This window comes from Anopheles cruzii, chromosome 3, assembly GCF_943734635.1.
Source record: "Anopheles cruzii chromosome 3, idAnoCruzAS_RS32_06, whole genome shotgun sequence".
NCBI classification, from domain to species: Eukaryota; Metazoa; Arthropoda; class Insecta; order Diptera; family Culicidae; genus Anopheles; species Anopheles cruzii.
Genome location: NC_069145.1, coordinates 34,129,713 through 34,142,384, shown reverse-complemented (window position 1 = coordinate 34,142,384; position 12,672 = coordinate 34,129,713). Strand labels below are relative to the sequence as shown.

The 12,672-nt window shown below is 47.2% G+C and overlaps 4 protein-coding genes across 8 annotated transcripts in view; 2 read left to right on the top strand and 2 right to left on the bottom strand.

The window, feature by feature from the left end:
* Positions 1–125: 125 nt before the first annotated feature.
* On the top strand, positions 126–1,952 carry LOC128275303 (ATPase H(+)-transporting accessory protein 2). Its single transcript, XM_053013759.1, has 4 exons — positions 126–229; positions 418–641; positions 703–1,212; positions 1,276–1,952. Exons 1-4 carry the CDS (start codon positions 187–189, stop codon positions 1,462–1,464), a joined length of 966 nt encoding a protein of 321 aa, XP_052869719.1. The 5' UTR covers positions 126–186; the 3' UTR covers positions 1,465–1,952.
* Positions 1,953–2,299: 347 nt separating this feature from the next.
* On the top strand, positions 2,300–7,215 carry LOC128271989 (LIM and senescent cell antigen-like-containing domain protein 1). 3 transcript variants are annotated; one of them, XM_053009691.1, is made up of 7 exons: positions 2,300–2,444; positions 2,689–2,759; positions 5,341–5,460; positions 5,529–5,834; positions 5,915–6,173; positions 6,260–6,401; positions 6,492–7,215. In XM_053009691.1, the coding sequence occupies exons 2-7, from the start codon at positions 2,743–2,745 to the stop codon at positions 6,689–6,691; spliced, it is 1,044 nt and encodes a 347-aa protein (XP_052865651.1). In that variant the 5' UTR covers positions 2,300–2,444; positions 2,689–2,742; the 3' UTR covers positions 6,692–7,215. The 3 variants fall into 3 exon arrangements, with proteins under 3 accessions (XP_052865651.1, XP_052865652.1, XP_052865653.1); XM_053009692.1 differs by lacking the exon at positions 2,689–2,759; XM_053009693.1 differs by lacking the exons at positions 2,300–2,444; positions 2,689–2,759 and adding an exon at positions 4,650–4,688.
* Positions 7,216–11,202: 3,987 nt separating this feature from the next.
* On the bottom strand, positions 11,203–12,450 carry LOC128270291 (mucin-19-like). The gene has a single exon (XM_053007692.1). The coding sequence runs from the start codon at positions 12,448–12,450 to the stop codon at positions 11,203–11,205; it is 1,248 nt and encodes a 415-aa protein (XP_052863652.1).
* Positions 11,987–12,672, bottom strand: part of LOC128272331 (protein roadkill) — a 76,634-nt gene continuing 75,948 nt past the window's right edge. For 2 of the 3 annotated variants that reach the window (XM_053010121.1, XM_053010119.1), the window contains exon 7: positions 11,987–12,628. In XM_053010121.1, the coding sequence (XP_052866081.1) occupies positions 12,481–12,628 (148 nt within the window). In that variant the 3' untranslated portion in view covers positions 11,987–12,480. The remainder of the gene's footprint in view (positions 12,629–12,672) is intronic. The other variant, XM_053010120.1, reaches the window with a different exon arrangement.

The window sequence follows — 12,672 nt, the reverse complement described above, 5'->3', positions numbered from 1 at the left end:
TATTGCTTGATCAAACTGTCATCAGAATCGAGCAGCTGTTCGAAGCAAGCACAGCACTCAACCCTGCCGTTTTTTGTCACGTGAGGAACACCGTGGAAAATGGAACAAAAATCAATGATAGCAAACGAAGAAAACGTCATATGATCAGAAGTGCAAAATCGGGGTGTACGGCAAAGACTGGTCGAAATGTTGCGGACGATTTTCCTCGTTTTTGCGCTGTTTGCAGCTGGTAAGTTTTGAGGCAGACAGGCGGAACAGATGGCACGAATGTCTTCCTTCTCCATATAACGCCCCGAGCACGACTCACTTACTGAGTTGTGGGGGAAAGTAAAATATAAACACACTTGGCCCTGCTCATGAACGGTTCGTCCTGCACAATTAATGGCTTTCTGCTCTACTTGTGGTTCCGTTTTGCAGCAAACTGCGATCAGCTATCGGTGTTACATTCGCCGAAGGCCGTCGAGTTCCGTGGTAACTCCCATCTGGATTCGGATTCCGTGCCAGATGTGTTCGCCGCTGCCCTTGGATATTCCGTCAGTCACCCGACGGAATGGGATGGCATGGTCGTGAAAGACCCGTTCAATACGCCCGACGGAGCCGTCGTAGTGGTGGCCGAAGGTCTGGACTCTTTCTCCCTCAAGGTAAGTGAGGTCGTCAAGCACATAGAAAGTGTCGATTTTAAATGTCGTTTGCTATTGGCAGGACGCACGGACCTACAAACTGGATGGCAACACGGGTTCCCTCGCTCTTAGTGAGCTCCTGCAGAAAACGGCAGACCATCAAGTGGTTGGCTTCGAGGTGGATCTGAAAGATTCGTCGGACAGCTTCGCCACACCATTGGGAACGGTGCAGCCGGACGACGAAGAATTTAGTGCGCAGCATCTGAAGCCAAAGGTGAACAAAGCCGATGCGGACTTTTTGCGTCAAGTTGCCTACGTCAATGGTCTGAGCGATCTGCTGGTCACGTCGACCGATCGAATCCCTGCCGTACATATCGTTCGCGTGTCGTTCGAGGCCTTGCTGGCTTCCCACGAGCACAACTCCGCTGCACTAGAGGAGGCCAGGAAGCTGTTCGCTACCGCGCTCGAAGGACTGCAGACGGCCGCGGAGAAGGCGTTCGATGGGTCGGTGATTGTGGGGCTGGTTACAGCCAGTGAAAAACCGTTGACACGCTCAAAGCGACAGGCTCAAAAGCAGGAGGAAGAAGAAGATGTAAGTATAATAATGTGTGTGTGAAGCTGGTCCATCAACTAACAAGCGTTTTTTTTGTTTTAGGATAACCCACTGAACTTGGCCAAGAAGTACAACGGCAACTACCCGGTGATCTTCAACATCATCCTCTGGTTCAGCGTGGTGCTGGCCTTCTCGCTAATCGCTATTTCGATCGTGATCGGCACAATGGATCCGGGACGCGATTCGATCATCTATCGCATGACATCGACCAGAATGAAGAAGGACAACTAATTTCTGCTCGTTCGTTACGCGGGAGTCGCAGGACCATAGTTTAGAGGAAACAAACCAATCAATCCTCCCTGTAAAATAGTATCAGTGCCAGTGAAGAGCATCGCATCGTAAAAATATCCACGACACAAGTATTACAAATGCCTCACGACACTTCGATTGTCATCGGTCAACCACTTCCGGCTCGCTCGCAGACCAAACACAAACAATGGACCGATTCAACGCCAAGAGACACCACTCATTGCAAGGCAATCGCAGACTCTTCTATTCTTTCGTCGCAACAACATCGATGCTGTGATGTGATACTAGCTGCGTGCCAGACGAGTATACTTACGTTCTCTCCATAGTCAATGTTCCGAAAAACATCGAGCCAAGAGTATGCGCTCCGGACAAATGCACGCACTGATTTGTTTTTATGTTGTTATTTGAGTTTCTGAGGATGGAGTTTCAAATAAAAGGAGATAACATTCCGTAGTTATCTATTGGACGAACGTACCGCGGGTTTGTTTTATTTCATTTTGAACTAGCTGTTCCTCTCCTGCGTCGCCAAGCCTCATTTCTCGATGATCCAGCGTTTTAGAGGACCGCACTTCCTGGTGACGTATCCCATCGGCTTCGTTTTCGCTTCGCGTTGGATCCATGGCAAAACTCGCGCTAGCTGAAATTGGCTCAAATTGCTTGAAAACTATCGAACTTTTCCTCGAACGCCTCCTTCACGGACAGGGTTCAAACAAATCATTATAAGCATGGTGAGCTGTAATGTCAAAAAATGAATCCGAGAGCAGCTGTCAGCCCAAACTTCCATCAAAGGAAACATTGGTGAACATTCGCTCTGTCTGTATTGAATTTGATTTTGTTTACTTTCCTTTTGCCGTGCAAAAATCGCCTTGTATCACTCACTTACCACCACTAGACGCAATCGTTATCAAGTGCCTTATCGATAATTGCCGCGCAGAAAATTGCAAACGGTGGTGTGCGCTCAGGTAAACAGAATCATTGGTCCAGGTGCAGGCACCGCGTGAGCTGGGGATGAGCTCATCATCGCCTACTCTCGTGGGTTCGATAGTTTCGGATCGCAAGATCCGAAGCGATTGACTATCCGGTTCAAGGCCGCTGCACCATTTTACTTATGAATTTCGATACTTTCGATACCATACCATCTGCATTTTGTGGTTTTACTAGCTCCGTAAGATTCCTAAACTGATCGCCATCATTATCATTTTTCAGTCCACCTCCTGAAAAAGGGTTATTTTCGAACTGCTGTGTTGCCGTATTTAGAGTATGCCTCCAGTTGCAGGGTAAGCCTTATTTCGTGGGACGATCCCACTCTATAGGTGTTTGGAGTTACTGTAGTGGTTTATGAACTAACAGAGTCAATAGTCCGTAAGGAATCGGTCGCCCGTCGTGAAAGATGCTAGTTGGCGCAGTTTACGTACACTCATCACTGATCCAAAAATAGCTACGATTTTCATAAAAATCGTAGTTCCACTTAGAGTGCGTTTCACGAAGGCGATCGATTCGTTTAGGAAACAATCGCTCTGTTGCGCAAACTAGCTCTTCAAAAAATGTACATAACTCCGAACGCTCGTATCTTATCTTGCTATCAATGTGTAGAAATTTAAGTAGCTTTGCGCCCAACATGTAATCTATATAGATGATATTCACAATAACACTGTTCGGTTGTCTGCTGACGCTTCAAACATACATTTCGCTTCACTAGGCATACCGACCCACATTACGCTAATGCGAAAACAATAACTGTCTGACAAATAGGATTTTGGTTGGAGAATGCGCTTGCTGCGATTGATATAAAATATTCTAAAAGATATAGCAAACAGTCACCACTTTTTTTTCTTACTCGCAAACCCGTCCGAGTTGACGCTCTTTTCTAGAAAAGCAATACATAAACTGTATTGCATGTCTTAAGCATGTGCAGCAGCACGAATGCACTGAGGCAGGCAGCGGCCATGCCCGTAATGGGGTCCCGTTCTTAGGTGGTTATTTCCATAAAAGGCGCAACCCGCAGTTTTTTCCGTACTTTCTCTTCCACCGCGATGGTTCTCATGAAATGGTTTGCTGGTGCAAAAAGTTGTCGAAGGACCAGTACCCCGGGCTTATTTGGCCGACGACGGGAAGAACCGGGAATCAGCTTTTGTCCTCTTTCCGTGGTCTCCACGAAGCACGGCAGAAAAGCGCACATCACACGAGACGAGTCGCGGTGTAAATTGGCATCATCTGCGTCGCGAAATGACCCCGACGTGGTTGGCGGTTGAGACTATTCTTCTGGTTCTGTCATCGCGGAAAGACGTGTGCCATCTCTGTGCTGTCGTCTCTTTATCGAGACTCGAGTTGGTGCACTGTTTGCACTACTTTTATGTGGCATTTTTATCGGTCAACCAATAAAGCTGCGAACTCACCACTGGGGCCTGGGGATTAGTGATTAGTGAAGTCGGCACGGAATTCAGATTGTGAATTGCGCTCAGCTCAGTTCGACGGGTGACGTTGTGCGAGCAACGACAACTAGAGACGGCTGTATTCCGCGACCTCGGCAGTACTTGTTAAGTGGTCACGTTGCGATTTGCCATGAGTGCACTGAAGCTGAAACCTTTGGAAGACTCAAACCTCTACAAGCGTCGCGCGACGTCGAAAGAAAATCTTATACATCCAGGAGGCTTGGGCAGTGCAGAGCCGACCTCGATGGCGGCCGAGTTTCCCATGCTACAGTCACCGACAGCCGCAACAAAGCCATCGTACATTGGCAGCTATCTAACTCCAGCACAACTGGAATGCTACTATCAGCAACCGAAGTCACCGATAACGGTACAACCGGCGGGGGCCACGGGTTGCTCACACACACCCAGCAGAAGCACCGATGTGTTGGTGCCACATGGTTTGTCATCCGGACCACCGGGAACTGTGCTGACGGCAGCAGTTTCAACGGGGCCAAACAAATATCCTTACTACAGCACTTCAACGGCAACCGTGCCACACAACGCCAAGGGCGGAGTTTATCAAAACGTTTCGGGTGGTCGGCGTGAACCAGTCGAACAGACAACGCTTGTTGCATCCAGTGGTAACGCTGGAGGCAATCTTCCGATTCTACCGGTTCCACATAGAGCATACCAGAATCTTCCGTTTCCGCCGCTGCCGCAAACACCGGACACGCCGGGCAAAAGGATGGAATCGAGAGAACAGTTTGGCAGAACGCACGTGCAGTCGGTGTCCGGGTTAGTCGTTTCCGCTTAAGTTGTTACCCGTCGCGTGAACACCGCAGTCAGACAAACTGGCCCCCAATAAAGGGATCCTGGGGATTTCGTTCGCACATTGCTTGGGTAGTGGTACAAAAAACGATAATAATTGCGTCACGGTGACGAATCCCAAGTGACTAATCGGAGGGAGGCTAATGTGAAAAGTCAGATAGCTTAATGATTCTCTCGATTGAAATAGGTTTAACTTAAAATGCAGAATTCCATTTCAAGTGATGTTTGAATACAGATTTCAACAACACAGATCACTAATAGCGGACGCTTGCTTGGTGCATTTGATTAGATTTTGTTTGATAACTATTTTTCCGGTTCATGCTGATCAAAAGATGGAAGAACACATGTGTAAATATGTAAAATTATAGTTAATGGTTAATTTATTTATTTTATAAGTTATTTCCTTTAGATCGTTTGTTGTTTAACATGTTTAAAGTGTAATGTGAATGCTTTTTCTAGAGGTTGAGGAGCGTATTACTACTATGCTGGGTGCGGTTCTTTGGTTCGATTGCCTCGTTGCTATTTTCTCGCTTGTTGTTAGCCCGTTTTGCAAAACATTTGATCCTTTACGACATTCAAGCACGTTTTCATGTTCCATCTCTAATCCTACCCGTTTCAGCGTAACCGCCACCAACATGTCGCTCGATACCATGCACTGCACCCGGTGCGATGAAGGATTCGAGCCACACGAACGCATCGTCAACTCGAATGGTCAGCTCTGGCACACACAGTGCTTTGTGTAAGTAACGCGTCCGTAATGCGTGATCCGCCCTGTATAATCATGCCCCCGTGTCTCTATAACCGTAGGTGTGCCCAGTGTTTCCGCCAGTTCCAAGACGGCATCTTCTACGAGTTCGAGGGTCGCAAGTACTGCGAAAAGGACTTCCATATACTGTTTGCGCCATGCTGCAACAAGTGCAACAATTTCGTCATCGGGCGCGTAATCAAGGCAATGGCGGCCAACTGGCATCCGCAGTGTTTCACCTGCGAGCTGTGCAGCGTTCCGCTAGCGGATTCGGGTTTCATTCGCAACCAGAACCGGGCGCTCTGTCACGATTGCAATCGACATGTGAAGAACTCTGAAGCCAGCACGCACACTTGCAACAAGTGCCAGTAAGTGTACGACCGGTGTGTGGCCAACCTCTAATCTCACAGTGACACTGACTGTCTTGATGTTTCGTATGCACTCACAGCGGTAACATCGATGGAGCTCCTTTGCGTTTCCGAGGCGAGGTCTATCATGGGTATCATTTCAATTGCACTGCCTGCGGGGCGGAACTGGATGCCACAGCCCGGGAGGTGAAGAACCGTAGCGGGTACGCGGCCAATGATATGAACGAGTTGTACTGCTTGCGGTGCCATGACCGAATGGGCATCCCCATTTGTGGTGCCTGCCGTCGACCGATCGAGGAGCGCGTTGTTACGGCACTCGGAAAGCACTGGCACGTTGAGGTAGTAACCATTTCGGAAGCTCAGCTGTTCTCCATCTGAATTAACGATGACTTCATTTGCACAAAACTCTTTTCTTCGTTTCCCAGCATTTCGTGTGCGCCAAATGCGAGAAGCCTTTCCTTGGCCATCGTCACTATGAGAAACGCGGGTTGGCCTACTGCGAGACCCACTATCACCAGCTGTTCGGCAATCTGTGCTTCGTGTGTAACCAAGTGATCGGTGGTGACGGTAAGTCGGTTTCTCCCATCAACCATGTCCGGTTGTCGCCATTACTCTTCATTTGTACTGTTCCGCTTTTCCTTTCTGTTTCCGGTGTAGTTTTTACGGCGCTCAACAAGGCCTGGTGTGTACATCACTTTTCGTGCTCGATCTGCGACCAGAAGCTCGACCAAAAGTCCAAATTCTTCGAATACGACGAAAAGCCGGTCTGCAAAAAGTGCTACGAACGCTTCCCGCCCGAGCTTCGCCGCCGGCTGCGTATTTCACACGAAAACACTCTCAAAAAGGCAGGTCCCTAGGCAGGGGCAAAGTGTGCCATGCATCGAGAAGTCAAAAGTTTACTAACTGTGCCAACGTAAAAGCATGTATTTGTATTTTCTCACGGGACCTACGAACGATTTATTTAACTTTCTATTAATTACGAGTACTTTGATTCACAAACACTAACAAACACGATGTTACAAGGCGAGCGTGCAACGTTCGATTTGTGTTCTGTTCAGCAAAGATTGTACGAGTATCCTTGATGCCTTAATTGTGCTCTTAATTGCGCGGAAACAATAGAACTAGTACAGAAACAATACAGCAACCAATTGCGCCAATTTTCTCACCTCACTAAGTGATCATGTTAATCTTTTAAACACGTTTTACCTAGTTCTTAACAAAGGCAAAGACGATGACCGTAGGGAATTTCTTTCCACGTATCGGTTACTGGTCGCGCTAACACTCTAACAACTTTAAGTAACGTGTATCCAATGTGTGCCTTTAATAAAACAATATGTATTATGTAACATGTATGAAGCGTTAATAAATCAATACTATTTTTAACACCAAGTTCAGCGTCGTTGCAATTAATGGAGAAAAAATAAAGACAGTGCTGGATAAGTTATCGTTCTGGACGTGATTTAGCAGGGGCAAACGATAGGGAATTTTAGTTTGAAAAGTAATGGCATAATGTCGTGATTGTCTATTCCATGATTGTACAAAAACTTTTTTTTCATATTTAAACCTCCGCTGCGCCAGGGTCCTACTTTCGGTCCTTGTAATGTACTCTGGTCTCGGTGTTCGCAACGCTTTTGTACACTTCGCTGATTCAAAAAGTAGTTGAATAAATTTAATTGAATAAAATAAATTTGGAATTTGTTAGTACTGTATTTTTGTCAAACTGGAAACTAAAGAATTACTTACGAAGAATTGTTTATGCATACATTAAGGCGTATGATTAATCAGGAACCCTTGAACTCCTAGCCTCCTAGCCATTTGCCTCTTATCACAACGGAGCACTTACCTGCACAACATTCGTATCGGATCCCCACGATATCGCGAAGAATCGTTGACTGTTCCCATATTTTTCGCTCTACATTTCTCGTTTTTCATACGTTCTTATTTTTTATTTTTTACTTTTTTATCGTTTATAATCACATATGAAGCCATCGTACTAAATTTACTTATCATGTTTTGTTTGTTTGCTGTGGTTTAGTTTTTGTGTTTGTTTCTTCGTTTCGCTTATGTCTTCCGTTGTTGATGTTTTCTATTTCTGCTTAGTGCGCTTGTCTTAACACACTTTAACTTCCTTACTTCGGGTTTACATTATTTACTACCGCCTGTTTGCTTCTTCTATCGAACTATGCTTTATTCCACCACTTTTATTAACCATCTCTTTCGTATTCAATTCATTCTCGGTTTTCTTTTCCCGATAAACACATAAAAAATAACGAAACCTTTCTCCTTTGTCCTCATACATACACAAACACACACGCACACACACACACACCACTGCACAGTTGTACGCTCTTTTGGCGCTCACCTAATAGTAAACACTATTCCGATTTGGCGAAATGTGAATGGATTCAGGGGACACACTTTTCCGCTTGCTCCATTCGTTTGCTACGCCTACTTTTGCCCCAATTCGTATTCCGGCACGCTTCCTCTGGGCCTTCCTCCATGGTCTCGAAGCTCCAGTCGCTCGCAAATGGTTACTAATGCCGCACCAAAACATTGTGCTTTTGTCAATCGTTGCGATACGTCCGCATTCTTCCTGCGACGCACGCATAATATTATGTAACAATAAAGTTACAAAAAATGAAGTGAAAAAAACCTTCATTACTAACTTCCAACCACTGTTTTATGTATACTACTTTATGATTATTGCCTTCATGGATCGCACGCTATTCAAGTGTCGCAGTGTACTGAGAGAGGCGACGGCAACGACAAAGTGCCGTGCGCAGCTTACTAAGTTTGTATCATATCCCGAGCGCTGTACGCCGCAGAAAAGCTAACCGGAGACGAATCTAGGGAATCTGTTAGGGGAGTCTCGGGAAGTTTCTGCGATTCTCGGCCGAAATCGCGTATTCAGCGTGGTGCGGTGTGTCATCTAAAACCATCCGTTTCAAACACTTTGATTTCACCCCGTTTATCATTTCTTTTTCACTATGTTACATACATCACATCCTCGCTCATGGAAAAGATCGGATTGCTCCACATTACATCATGCTCCGTTCCATTATTGATCATTCCTTCCTTCCTCAGGCAAAACAAAACAAAAACGCTTGTTCTTTTATCGATTTCCTTTATATCTCTTATTTTCATTTTATACGCCCAGGGGTCCACCGTCGCTGCTGCTGAATATCGATATTGCTGATCGATGCACATTTGTTGATGTTTTAAAACGAACATAATAGAAGATGTGTTTTTGTTGGTTGTGGGGTGGTCTTCTTCGTGGCAAAAAAAAAACTAAACTAAACGCTTAACCGTTAAAGAATACATTAATGAATAGCATTGAAAAGAACTAATAATAGGAGGATCCACATGTGGGAGGAAATGTACATTTGTGATTCGCCCCCTTTCGTCGCCAACGATCCTTTCTGCCACCATCCTTTCCATCTACAAAATTCCCCCATATCAATTCCCCACTTGTGGCGGCGGCCATTGCTTTACGTTCGCGATTTGTGATCCGGTTTAGATATTTTGTTATTTCTTTAACGGCAGGTGGAATAAGCCACACACCAATGACTCTTTCGCATCATTTCATTCATCCTCTTTCTACATTCAAGCACTCTTACACTTCATACTGCGCCATGCACTCTTGGGCCCCCTTTGTTGTTGCTTGTTGTTGTTGTGCTTCGGAAATCGCTTTTTGTTCTATTTGGGAATGCAATTTGGTTAGCAGAAACCAGAAAACGGTGAAAAATTACACGGAACGGAAGCCAAGTATAATTTTGGGGACCCCCGCCATCATGCTTCCGGGAAGCAGAGCAAGGGGGTTACTCTCTACGACGTATCAACGTGTAGTAGTGCTTTGAATGCCAAGTATTTCATTTTTATCACTTTTGCTTAACCTTCGAGAACAAAACTGAAGTGCCAAAAGCCTTCTGTATGGGTGGTTTGTTGTAGAAGCCGACCGATTGACAGAGAGTACTGAAACTTGTCCAGAGCTTCGCAAGACTCTCTGACTGGCAAATCGGCCCCTTTTCCGCGCCACTGTCTTTCTGTTCCTCTCTTGCGATTCTGTTTCCCTGTTTCACTTTCGAATGCTCGTAGTTTTCTCTCTGTATCCCTTGTGAAGCCAGTTCCGGTTGCATATTGACCTTGGCTAATCTGGTCGATGCACAAACACACACGCACACAGATATGAAAAGTTAATCATCTCTATAGTTTATCCTTTTAGTAGCTTTCGATACACCCGGCAACCTGCCCGTTCTCTCTCTCGCTCTATCTCGCTGCCTCTCGGTATTGTGTGCTGTGCTGCATTTGTGTGTTGGTGGTGATATTATCATTTCCCATCATTTGCTATTTCCTACTCCTTTCCTCCCTTAAAAACTTTGTTGTTTCATTTTGTTTTACGTTTAGCTTACGCGCTTTCTCGCATCTCTTTGCGTTTTGTTTTTCCTTTCTTTGTCATATTACTAATTAATTAATATATTAGCTAACACGTACTGACGAAAAAATATCACATTGCATAAATTATTTTTAACGCACATCAACGGAAATGAAACAACAAAAGAAACAACAACCCGACACGGCGCGCGCCTGGCCCCCGGTTTGCGGGGGGAGGAAGGGTACAGAGTAGTTGCTGGTGATTGTATTAATGCTTTAAGAAACGATAATGTTGTCTGAATGCACTACGATCAACGATCCAGCTGTCCCCGTGTGCGTGTGTGTGGATGCGTGATTTGCCGGGCAAGGCAGCTCATGTTTCTTGCCGCGTAAAAAGCATCTCAAGATGTCGAGAAGACGGTGGTAGTTCCTTGTTCAGTAGTTAAGGCGCAGCCGCCACGCAGTAAAGTCGGAATGCCGAGCTCCGAAGCCTGTGTAAGGCGCTCTCGAAGCGAAACGAGTGAAAGATGTGGTGGTGATTGAAGGAGGAAGGATAAGGGTTCTTTTGCTTCTATAAACAGTATTTGTCTACTTGTTTTCACTAACATTACTCTTTATTAACATGAGAACATAAGATGCGCTTTTCTGGCCCCTCTCCGGTTGCACTCTCCCTTGCCTTTCCCGACCAGCAGCAGCGGGTGTCGCTTCGCCACAAACTAACCGTCCTGACGGATTTGGAATTTACAGCGAATGGGATGGTACTTGTGGCGGGGTGTGGTGTTGACCTACAATTTAGTGTCAATCTGCTCACTGAAAACTGTGCCACAAATGCACTAAATAGATTGACAGGGAGGACAGGAAATGGCAGATTTTGGGGCGAATGAAAACTCCAGGAAAATGTTTTAAATCACCATTTAAGTGTTTCCGGAATTTGGCAGAACCTGGCACAATCACACACACACGCACACATACGATCGTATGCAACCGGCCGTGGTGTCTACCAAGGATTGGTTTCGAGTGCAGCGCCGCCACTACCGTTGCCGCTGGACTGCTGAGTTGCGAACGAGTTGGCAGCGGGCGTGACACTAGCTTCTTCTTCGCCACAACCTCCGGTCGGTGACATGATCTGGCGTCTCAACTGAGAATGGAGGTGATGGTGATGGTGATGATGATGATGGTGATGTTGCGCCAATTGGGCTGGCTGCTGCACACCTCCTCTGCGGTGGGTGCTGCTGCTGGTGCTGAGAAACTGTTTCAAATGGCTGTTGTTGCTCTGCAGTGATGCTGGTGCTAGCTGTTGCTGCTGCTTATGAGGTGGTGCCGATGACGATGGTGGTTGGACTGTCAAAACTTCCGTGCCGGTGCCCAATTCCAACTGTTGACGCAGTTGGGAAAAGCTGTTGTTGTTACTGGCGAGATTGAGAGAAGCGGCAGCACCGGTGGCATTCGAATTCCGACCGATCGTGGCCACCGTCACTGCGTCGGCTACGGCGGCAGCAACGGCATTCGCCAAACCGGCAGCGATATCGTTCACAACGCTGACGATAGGTGGTGCCGCTTTCGGTCGCCCGAGAATGCCCGTGGGCATGGCGACGATCGGGACCACCACCATGGGAACTTCATCACTCGCCTTCAGCTGCAGCTCACCTTCGTCCTGGCCATCGATCTGGCGATCTAACGTGCACGACGACGATGAGGATGATGGTGCGATGGAGGCGATCTTGCCACTGCTCTTCAGGTGAGTGATCAGCAGTGACGACGTTGCTGCTGCCGCTGACGATTGCACTACGTTAGGTGATGGATGTGCCGATAAGGAGAGTGGCTGTGGTTGTTGCTGCCAGTTGCCGGCCGATGTGCTGCGAGCCGGCGATGAAGAAGACGGAGACGACGATCTGCCTCCTCTTGAGGCTCGCAGCCCAAAAATGCCCGGCTGCTGTTGCTGCAGTAGCAACGGAGACGTAGATGGTGGTGATGATGGCGAGGACATCATCAGTGCTGCTGCTAGTGCCGGTGCTGCTGCCGAGGACGTAGGAGAAACCAATGTCGATGATAGTGATGCTGCTGCTGCTGCTGCGGCGGCGGCTGCCATTGCCGTCAATGACGCGGTGGTGGTGGTGGTGCTGATGATTCCGGATGACAACGATGGTGGCGGTGACGAAGACGACGATACAGAGGCGGGCTGCTGTTGTGGCTGGATCGTAGGAATCGGGAGCGCAGCTGGTGGGGGTGACGGCGATGTTGACATCACGGCATTTACGGATGTCAACATTTTATTTCAGCTCATTTTCACCCGCTTGCGCGGTGGACCAATCGGTGGTATCTGCTGGGTCGCCAGCGCCCGGTAGGCTTCGTTCAGCAGGTGCGGATGCGTCGTCACCATGTTCTTCCAGCCGACCGTTTCCACCACGTCGGACGCATGACTGCTGAGAGAGCGCGGGAGAACGAAGGGAAAAAGCCACATAAATAC